The sequence below is a fragment of the Oenanthe melanoleuca genome, chromosome 3, assembly GCF_029582105.1.
Source record: "Oenanthe melanoleuca isolate GR-GAL-2019-014 chromosome 3, OMel1.0, whole genome shotgun sequence".
Lineage (NCBI taxonomy): Eukaryota > Metazoa > Chordata > Aves > Passeriformes > Muscicapidae > Oenanthe > Oenanthe melanoleuca.
This window is the reverse complement of record NC_079336.1, coordinates 98,479,342-98,489,852: the sequence shown is the minus strand read 5'-3', so window position 1 is coordinate 98,489,852 and position 10,511 is coordinate 98,479,342. Positions and strand designations below refer to the sequence as shown.

Genomic DNA, 10,511 nt, shown 5'->3' with positions numbered 1-10,511 from the left:
GGAAGAGTGTTGGCTCAGACTGGATATTAGGAAGAAATCGTTCCCTGTGAGGTTGGTGAGGCCCTGGCACAGGTTGCCCAGAGAAGCCGCATCCCTGGAAATGTCCAAGGCCAGGTTGGACAGGGCTTGGAGCAACCTGGGCTAGTGAAAGGTGTCCCTGCCACGGCAGGGGAAGGAGATGTTCGTGCAGTGCCCTTCCCGCCCGAACCCTGCTGTGCTTCTGTAGCACAGCGAGCGGGAGCGGCGGGGACGCGGGGCTGAGGAGAGCTCGGTGCCGGTACCGGTGCGGGAGAGCCGCGGCTCCGGCCCTGCCGCGGCGGAGGGAGCGGAGCTGAGGGAGCGGGGAGGGGCCGCGCCGGGCCCGGCGCCATGGCGGGGCGGGCGGCGCTGAGGCGGCGGCCAGCGGGAGCCCTGAGGCGGCGCTGAGGGGGCGGTGAAGAGGCGAGGCGGGAGCCCTGAGGCGGCGAGGAGCGGGCTGTGAGGGGGCCGGGCCGTGATCTACGGGTCAGGGCGGCGATGAAGGCGCCGTGAAGGGTCAGGGCGGCGATGAGCGGGTTGTGAGGGGGCCGGGCCGTGATCAACGGGTCACGGCGGCGATGAAGGCGCCGTGAAGGGGCTGGGCGGCAATGAACGGGTCAGGGCGGCGATGAGCGGGTTGTGAGGGGCCGGGCCGTGATGAACGGGTCAAGGCGGCGATGAACAGGCTGTGAAGGGGCCGGGCGGCGATGAGCGGGTTGTGAGGGGCCGGGCGGCGATGAACGGGTCAGGGCGGCGATGAGCGGGTTGTGAGGGGCCGGGCGGCGATGAGCGGGTCAGGGCGGCGATGAGCGGGTTGTGAGGGGGCCGGGCGGCGATGAACGGGTCAGGGCGGCTGCCGGCCGGGCCCGCGGAGCAGCTGGGCGCGAACGGCAGCGGCCCCGCGGAGCTGCGGGAGGGCACCCACGCCGCCACGCTGGCCGCCTGCGCCTCCCTGCTGGCCCTCGTCTTCTGCCTCGGCTCCTACGGCAACCTCATCGTGCTGCTCTCCTTCTTCGACCCGGCGCTCCGGAAATTCCGCACCGACTTCGACTTCATGATCCTCAACCTCTCCTTCTGCGACCTCTTCATCTGCGGCGTGGCCGCCCCCATGTTCGCCTTCGTGCTGTTCTTCGGCCCGGCCCGCGGCGTGCCCGGCGCCTTCTGCTTCACCTTCCACCTCACCAGCTCGGGCTTCATCATCATGTCCCTCAAGACGGTGGCGGTGATCGCGCTGCACCGGCTGCGCATGGTGCTGGGCAAGCAGCCGCACCGCGCCGCCTCGGCGCCCTGCTCGCTGCTGCTGACGCTGCTGCTCTGGGCCGCCAGCTTCACGCTGGCCACGCTGGCCACGCTGCGCGCCCGCGGCTCCCGCCTCTGCCTGCCCATGGCCAGCCTGCCCGGCGGCCAGGGCAAGCTCATCCTCTACCTCTACGTCACCGACTTCATCTGCTGCGTGGCCGTGGTGTCCGTGTCCTACGTGATGATCGCCCAGGCGCTGCGCAGGAACGCGCGGGCGAGGCAGGGCCGGCCGGCGGTGGCCGCGGGTACCCCCCGGGCTCAGCCCTTCGCGGGCCCGGAGCTGTACCGGACCCAGAGCTGCAGCAAGCCGCCCCACGGGCACGCCAAGCCGGCCGGCCGCCTCCCGCTGGCCTCGGCCGTCAACCTGGCCGCGGCCAAGGACTCCAAGGCGGTGGTGACGTGCGTGGTCATCGTGCTCTCCGTCCTGGTGTGCTGCCTGCCCCTGGCCATCTCCTTGGTGCAGGACGTGCTGTCCGGCAGCGGCGGCTTTGTGCTCTACCAGTTCGAGCTGTGCGGGTTTACCCTCATTTTCTTCAAGTCGGGCTTAAATCCCTTTATCTATTCCCGCAACAGCGCGGGGCTGCGGAGACGCGTGCTCTGGTGCCTGCAGTACGCGGCCCTGGTGTTCTTCTGCTGCAAGCACAAGACGAGGCTCCGAGCCGTGGGCAAAGGCAGCCTGGAGGTCAACAGGAACAAGTCGTCGCACCACGAGACCAACTCGGCCTACATGTTGTCTCCGAAGCCTCAGAAGAAGGGTTTGGAGCAGATCGGCGCCAGCCACTCCAAGGACAGCGTGCTGAGCCCCAAGGCGTCGGCGGGGCAGCAGCACTACGGGCAGAGCAGCTCCACGCCGATGAACACGCGGGTCGAGCCCTACTACAGCGTGTACAACAGCAGCCCCTCGGCCGAGGGCAGCACCCCGCACAGCCTGCAGCCCGCGGGCTCCTCCTTCGCCTTCGCCAAGCCCTGCGGCGCCGCTGCCCCCGCCAGGCACATCCCGCTGCCCTCCGTGTAGCCCCGGCGCGTTCCAGAGGTTCCCCTGCTCTGCTCGGGGCAGGAATCGCTCCAAACTCCACCATTCTGCTGCTGTTTGCGTTCGGAGCAAAGGCGGAGCTGCCGCCTCCGTGACGCGTCCTGGAGCTCCCCTGGAGAGCCAGCGAGGGGGTGCTTTACACTGGGAGTTGGTGGGTTTTGTTACTCAGCTTTACTGCTGGGCAAGTAAAAAAAACCGAGGTGCCACGATTGTGTGGTTTATTGTGTCATAAGGCCAGGTTGGAGGGAGTTCAGGGTAACCTGGGACTGGGAAAGGTGTCCCTGCCCGTGGCAGGGGATGGAACTGGATCAGCTTTAAGGTCCCTTCCGACCAAACCATTCTGTGATAACACTGAGTATTATAAATACCTTGTACTTTCAGGAAGGAGGTGTTGGGGAGGTGATTGGTGGTATTTGAGTTTAAACTTCTGCCATTTCAGTAATGACAAAAGTCCTTTTATCTTCACAGAGTGAAACCCTGATTCTGGTGAGGTAAATGGCAAAATTTCCATGAACTCAGCTAAATTTCAGGATTCCAGTTTTGGCTTCAAGTGGGACAAGGCTTTGTTTGGTCAGTGTTCTATTTGGGAAGTGTGGCACTTATAAATCTCTGCAGTATGTATATTAATATGTGCTGAGCATTGATTTTAATGATGGTGGCATTCTATACCCTGAAATAATTTGAAAAAGTGTTTTACATCTGATAGAAATAGCCATGCACTGCCTAATTATTTGCATTACTTGAGGATAAGGGTGAGTTTTGCAATATTATGTGGCTGATACGCCAGGAGGAGCAGAGTCACCTCTGGAATTCCCTGGCTGGTCAGCTGTCAGGCAGAGTCGTGTTGCTGCTTGCTCTTTTGCCCATGCCTCTGTATAAACTGGGATTTATACAAAGGCAGAACTGACAGGTATTAACGTTTTTTAAACCAGAATGACAAGTTTTTGTGGTTTTGTTAAGTCTGACATCGGTTTGATTTCATCTGTCTGCTTAGAAATTTTGTCTGTTGGTTTACAGAGTGAGCAAATCACAGAAGTTAAGTATTTTTAAAATAAATTCACCCATTTGTATCTTATTGTGGGAATTCCCTGGGAGACAGAACAATTCAGGGGCATTTACATTCCTGACACTTCTTGCTCTGAGTGGCCAGATCTCTTCCAAACAAGCAATCACCTTTCAGTTTCTGTGGCCTTCAGCACAGCCCCTTGTCTCCAAAATAATTGTGCCACAGGCTTTTGATGCCTTGCTGTAGGAAAGTGCCACATCTTCAGGAAAATGACAGTGATGGGAACGTGATTTGTTACTTCAGAAACAAAAAATGTCCACATCATTGCTGTCTGTGAGTTGTTGGTTCAGGTTTTTTGTTAACTAAACTGTTCTTGAGGTTCTCCTGGAACACTGGTCTTTGTTTAACACTGGATATGAATGAAGTCTGAATAATTCAAACCAGCTTTCTTGCAATAAAATCAGTGTGAACAATTTTCTAATACAAATGTAAAATGGAAATTATTTCCCTAAGTCTTTTCTCTCTGCCCAGATTTTTTTTTTTCTCTCTAAATGAATAATGTGGTTGTTTCTAAACCAAGTATAAAAGATAATGAAAAGATCTTGTTTGACTGTTCTGTATTTGAGTTTCTCTTCAGTACAAATTGTACTGGAGGGGAAAATATACATGAGGTGATTTTTGGGTATGTGCAACTTCTGTGCCTTTAGATCAGGTGAACTTCATCACATGTTTCAAAATTAAACCACTCACACCTCATAAAACATTTGCATTGAGTATTCACGTGGGAGTAAAGAAAGGGGCCAAGCAGGAGGTTTTATTGCCTTTGTGTGACAGAAGAGCTGAAGTCCCATCAAAGCTCTTTGTAATTTGCTCTCTGTTAACTCCTGCTGCCAGCTGTGCCCTTAACACCACCTGTGTAATTAATATTGTTCATCTGTACAGTAACATAGTGCCAGGTAGGAAAGTGAATTGAAACCTCTGAATCTGCAGGAGGAACAAAACCTCATTTAAGTAGCCAGCTGTACTAAATAGCTGTTTTCTGGGAGGTTCATGGATGTTGTAAATCAAGATGGGATTCTGAAAGCAGGTACAACTTTGCAGTGAATCATGGACTGAAATAATCAAAATTTTGATAAAATAATTGGTTTAGACTCTTCTGGAGTGTAATTTCTCCTTTTTTTTCCCTTAGCCTCTTCTATCAGGAGCCTGCTGAGCACAGAACCAGTAAAGAACCAGTAAAGCTCCAGTAAAGAGTCACTGCAAGGTTAACAAGCAGCAATGGAATTGAGAGGGAAGCAGCAGGACGTGAGGTGGGAAATGTGTGGGAAGAGAGGAAGTGAGAAGTGTGACCACTGAGTGCTTTAGAAAAAGGAAAGCATAAAGGTTGTTAGAAAAACAACCAATTAATTACTCAGGGCTCATTAATCTCATTAACAAGTGACTTCTGGTTGCTTAAATGAGCAAAAATATTTGTAGTATTTTTATAATTCACTGTCTTTTTAAGCCCTAGGTCTCTGTGGTGTAAAGAGTTGCTTTTTCAGCTGCTGGCCTGCAGGAGTGTGGGTTTTATCCTAATATATAAAACCTCAAAGCTGATCAGAGTCTGTGTGCCAAACATGCTGCATTCCTGGATTTGGGATTTTCTACAGGGAAGTTGTTTGTGTTTGCTCATCATAGGAGCAAGCCAAAGTCCTGCTAAGCTAAATCATTTGTCCTCACCTGGTATTTATTTTCTGTCACGGTCTGTTGATTTCCCTTGAATGTCAAAGTTGGATCAGCTGAATTTCTTTTGGTTTTTTCCCAAGCACAATAAATAAAATTTATCAAGTGGCACTAGGTGAGGGCAAGGACCATGCAGAGGTAGCACTGAATCCACTGGGAATCGGTCAGGGTGAATGTGTAAGGTGGAACTTTCCTAAATCTAAATAATAATGTACAGAACTTGCTTATCCTCCAGAGATTTGTGATTAAACAAAGCTCACCCCAGTTATTTAACAGCAGAGACCACCACACTCAGCTGGTGTTTTCTGTATTGTCTGGTTGCATATTTTATTCCGAATTTACAAAAGATTTTCAAGTCTCATCTCTCCCAGCAGTCACTGAACCCAAAGTCTGTAGCAGTGTGGGTTTAGCCTCTCCCAGAGGGCTAAATTAAGTTCATATTTAACCTTCCCCTGCCAGAGCACAGAAAGGAGCTGCTCCCTGTGTGCCAGTGTGGTTTGTGGCTCTCTTACCTGCACACAGGGTGTGTTCCCACCCTAAGCTGTCCCAGAACCTGGAATCTCTACTCCAGTCCTAAGACACCACTTCCCACTGTCACACACCTCAGGAAGGCAGCAAGGACATGCACTGTGGCTTGAGCAGTTCTTCCTTTCAGGAGACAGCCACAGCACTTGCAGAAATCTGGGAATAGCTGGGCATTTTCAGGCATCCAGGAGGAAAAGGCTTTTTATCAGTGCTCAGGTCTCATCCCTTTGGGATTCCTTATCAGAGATGTGCTGCAGTCCCCCTGGGAGCCTCTCCTGGGCCTGATCCAAACCCCTGGGCATCACAGCAGCCTTTGCAGGAGGTAAATACTTTTATCTGAGCACAGCCCTTCCAGCCCTCAGGGTGCCCTGGGTCTCATTCCAGCTCCTGCATTTCCACAGCGTGTCCGTTCTCCGCTCTCACGAGCGGCTCGTTGGTTGTTCTTAGGACAGCTTTTAGCTGATGCCAGAACATTTTCTGCTTGTGTTCCTCAGGGCTCCACTTCAAGTAGGTTTTCCTTCTGAGCAGTTTCCTGAGTTTGCTGAATTTCTGTGGGACGCTGTGGGGTGGGAGATCTTCCAGCACGATCATGATGAGGGAATCCAGGTTTTCATTCAGGACGCGGTGTTCGGCGAAATACAGCTCGTACTGGCACCAGCAGCTGTTCACAAAGCTGGGAGAGAGAACAAAAAGCACTTTATGGCTGTTCTCTATGCAGTAAAAGATGTTCCCAAGCACAGGATGCCCCGGTTTGAAATCCCTCTCATGGTAACATATCCTGAACCCGTCATTTTCCAGCTTTTCCAGCAGGTTCTCCTTGGTCCAGTCGGCGTCGTGCTCGCTGTAGGAGATGAAGGCATCGAAGGGTTTGTTTTCTGGCCTCTTCTCATACTGCTTCCTCTTGGCCATGCACCAGTACCAGCCCATCCTGATGTACCAGGGCCCGTCCAGGCGCCAGCAGAGCGCAGTGAGGGCCAGCACAGCCAGGCCAGCAGCAGCAGCAGTGACAGCCAGCTGGATGCCCAGCGAGCAGCGCAGCAGCGTCAGCCGGCTGCTGGCCACCAGCGAGCCCCGGCGCCCCGGGGGGAAGCTGCACCTCACAGCCCCCCTGCCCCTCAGCTCCAGCTGGGGCTGCTGCATGTAGACATTCACAAACCAGTACAGGTCACAGGTGCAGAAGAAGTGCTCCCCTCGCACCGTGAGAAGCCTGAGGCTGCTCAGCGGGCTGAAGGTGGCCTCCACGATGGTGGTGATGGCGTTGTCACTGATGTCCAGCTCGAGCAGGGAAGCTGGGAGAGAGCCAGGCTGCAGGAAGGAGATCTTATTCCCTGACAGATTCAAATACTTCAGCCCTGGCAGGGATTCCCCAAAGCCATCGGGCAGCTCTGGGATCAGGTTGTGGCTGCTGTCCAGGCTGGTCAGTGCAGGAAGGTGGCCAGCAGGCTCCAGGCGTGTGATCAGATTCCCAGAAACATTGAGATGTTCCAGCTTCTCCAGGGCAGAAGTTAAGGACAGCACCTTCACCTTGTTTTTACTAAAATCACATTCTTTTAAGGCTGATGGAAAATACTCCATGTGGATATCCATAATTTTGTTATTTTGAATCCTAAATATTGCTAAGTTGGAGAGGGATTTCAGGCTGGGGGCGATGGCTTTGATGTCGTTGTTGCTGATGTCGAGGTGCTGCAGGGTGGGGGGGAAATTGGGGAGCACAGAAATGTAGTTGCTGCTGAGGTCCAGAAATAACAGTTCTTCCATTGTGTCAGCAAACCACTCTGGCAGTTCCACAATGGAGCAGTTGGACATTCCCAGGTGTTTCAGTTTCTCGGGAAGGCTTTCAATGGGTGTCCCAGCCTGGTTCCTGACGAAGGAGATGGCAGAGATTTGTACAGTTCCAGGGGGAGGGACACACATGGGAAGGGTATTCCCACTTTCTGAGAGAGCTGTGTAGATGAAGTGGTTTCCTTCAACATACATTTTTTCCAAGTTAAGCAATTTTGGAGCAAAATTCGGGGGTATTTGGCTGATGTTGGTGAAGGACAAATCAATTTCCTTGATGCTGGAAGGGAGGCACAGCGTATCCAGGCTGTTGATGGGGTTGTGGCTGATGTTCAGGAACAAAAGCTGGTGGGATGGGAACTTGCAGAAGAACTCAGCATCCAGGATGTTGATGGTTAACTTGTTGCAGCTGGCATCGATGGACAGCGTGTTTTCCATTGGGAAGAACAGGGCAAACAGTGAGAGAAGATCCCATTCTACGTTGTTGTGACTGATGTCAAGCTCCAAAATCCTGCCCAGCTGGTCTTGGCAGAGCTTGTCATCCAGTTTTAGCATCAGCTCCTCGTGGGTGAGGTTGCTGTGGGACAGGTTGAGTGTCCCATTGGTGGGAATTCCGCAGAGGGTGGGCTCAGCTGCGGCTGTGGGAGGGGCTGTTGTGTTCCCCTCTCCCCTCCGGAGCAGGTTCCCTGCGCTCCTCCTGAGCCTGGGGCTGAGGATTTGCAGGGGAGACAGAGCTCCAGGACGTGGCAGATCCTCAGCAGGAGCAGAAGGCTCCAGAGCAGCCCCCGAGGATTTGGCAGAATTCTTGGAAAGCTGCAAAGACCTCGGAGTTTTGCCAGTGGGTGAGAGCTTCAGGTGGGGTGGGAGATCAGACAGAAGCAGCTTCTCATCATTAAATGATAAATCCACAGAAACCAGGCTGAGCAGACTCTGGAATGCTCCAGGCTCAACAGCCCTGATCCGATTGTAGGAAAAGTCCAGAACTTCCAGCCAGTCAAATCCTTCCAAGTCTCTCTTGGTAATTTTTTCAATGACATTGTGTGAGAAATTGAGAGCTCTTGCTGTTTTTGGAGCTTGTGCTTCTGAGACAGAGGAGAGATTTGAATAGGAGTAGTTATAAACCAGGAGGGCTGGAGGTGTTCTCCACCTTAGGAATCCGTGTGCTCTGCTGAGTAAGAAAGGAATGAAGTAGAAATTCAGAAGGCAGCCAGGAAGGATCCTCATCCTGGAGAAAATAAACGTTAAATCCATCATTATAATATGGTAATGAATACCCTTAAAAATAATCCTAATTTACTTGAAGTCCATAAATTATTTCATTAGCTGTATCCATGAATCCCTTTATATCAAATAAAATAAAACTAATTTTACTTCAGAGTAAGAGAGAAAGAGAGATTGATTTGAAGGAGAGCACTATTCATCTGAGGTCATGGTAGACAAAGTCTGAATTTTTCTTTCTTTTCTTTCCCAGGTAGCACCTGCAACACCATCTGAAATGCCCTTAGGGCTCCGTGAGGCTCAGGTTTTACATCTCCCGTCCCGGTGCATGAAAACCAAGCAAGTCTGACCCCTCCAAAACCTGTTCAGCCGCTTCAGCGACGCCCCAGGGAGCTCCACGTAATTGTTTGACCTCGGATCTTCCCCTGATCCCAGCCCCTGGAGCTTTGCTCTGCCGAGGGTTTACCATTTGTTCAGTAAGTTTTTTTGGGAGCAGGATATGGGAGGCAGCAGGAGAGGTGACTGCCCCAACGACCCACAGCATTCCCAGTGCCCGGCTCCAATAATAACAATAACAATAACAACAATAATAATAATAATAATAATAGTCCCGTACCTGCTCTCCTGGGCGCTCCTCCCTCCCCTCCTGCTGCCTCGGGTGCCTTTTGTGGGGCTGGCAGCGGAGCTGGGCGGGCTGGGGAGGAGGAGGAGGAGGAGGTGATGCCGGAGATGATCCTCCCCGGTGAAATCCGTCAGGTTTTCCCCTCCGAGCCGCTACCAGGCGTTGCCCAACCCGTGGCCGAGGGGGGAAATAAAAGGTGGAAGTTGCTCGTTTAATGCATCATAGTGTCGAGGGTTTCACAGCATCGCAGGTGGGGGAAAGAACCGGGAAACCAAGTGCAGCGAGGAGGGCGTGGGTTGGCCGGAGTTCAGCGGGGACAGATGCAGGAATGCTGAGGGAGCCGGGGGTGCTGCTCCCTGCAGAGCCCCGAGCAAAGGGTGGAGCTTGGGGTGCTGTGGTCATCTGTGCCAGAAACAACACTGCTAACGGGAACAGAGCCAAAGAATGATCCAGACAGCGCTGGGCCTGCCCCACTCACTCAGGGATTCAGGTTGCTTGTGCTGTCAGCCCGTGCTGGTGACCAAAGTCACTCAAACTCCTGGTAACCATGAAGTGACATCAACTGGAACTTCACCTTTGCCTCTCCCTCAAAGAAAATTATATAATAACTTTGAGTGGGGAGGGAGGTCAGGGGACTGGCCATCATATCTTGGGGTCAGTTGGTGCCCCACAGGGACACCTGGGTAAAAACCTTATTCTAAATTATTACCTGGAGCTTTCATTGAGGTCAGAGCTTATCTTTATATTGCTTCCAAATTTATTTTTCCATTCTTTTGCAACCACCAGTGTCTGGAAACTCACAGCAGCCCAGAGGCCCCTCTGTCCAGCCCTAGGGGCTGGAAAACCCGAGGTGGTTTGTGCTCTTTGGTCTGGGCAGGCACTTTCCTGCTGTGGCAGGTGCTGGGAACTGCCCCACAGATCTTCAGACAGATCCCAACCTGCTTTGATAAAAGAGACAGGAAATTGATAAGCTGGAATACCTCAGGGGAAATTTTGGCTCCTGCTGTCAGTCTGGGGTGACGCCCTGCAGCTGGACAATTCTAAATCCAGGGGTGCTCATGAGCCTCAGGCTGTGCTTTCCTTTGGGAAGATGGGACAGCTCCATCCCAGCACTGGGGCCAGCAAAATCCCAGCCAGCCAGTCATGGCTGGAAGGGACAAAGTTAAAAAGGCAGCTTTTTGGTGCAAGCATAGTTACTTCACCAACTCCCTGTGCTGGAATTATTCTGTTTGTTTCATCCAACACCCTCTCTGTGTGCTTTTGTAGTTTTTTTAAGCAATCTCTTATTT

At 52.6% G+C, this 10,511-nt stretch overlaps 2 protein-coding genes across 2 annotated transcripts; one reads left to right on the top strand and one right to left on the bottom strand.

Moving 5' to 3' along the window:
- Positions 1-821: 821 nt before the first annotated feature.
- GPR75 (G protein-coupled receptor 75) lies at positions 822-3,877 on the top strand. The gene has a single exon (XM_056488659.1). It carries the CDS (start codon positions 854-856, stop codon positions 2,330-2,332), a length of 1,479 nt encoding a protein of 492 aa, XP_056344634.1. The 5' UTR covers positions 822-853; the 3' UTR covers positions 2,333-3,877.
- Positions 3,878-5,384: 1,507 nt separating this feature from the next.
- On the bottom strand, positions 5,385-10,232 carry LOC130251781 (toll-like receptor 2). The gene is made up of 2 exons (XM_056488658.1): positions 9,217-10,232; positions 5,385-8,607 (listed from the first exon to the last, which is right to left on the bottom strand). Exon 2 carries the CDS (start codon positions 8,604-8,606, stop codon positions 5,979-5,981), a length of 2,628 nt encoding a protein of 875 aa, XP_056344633.1. The 5' UTR covers position 8,607; positions 9,217-10,232; the 3' UTR covers positions 5,385-5,978.
- Between the last annotated feature and the right edge of the window lie 279 nt (positions 10,233-10,511).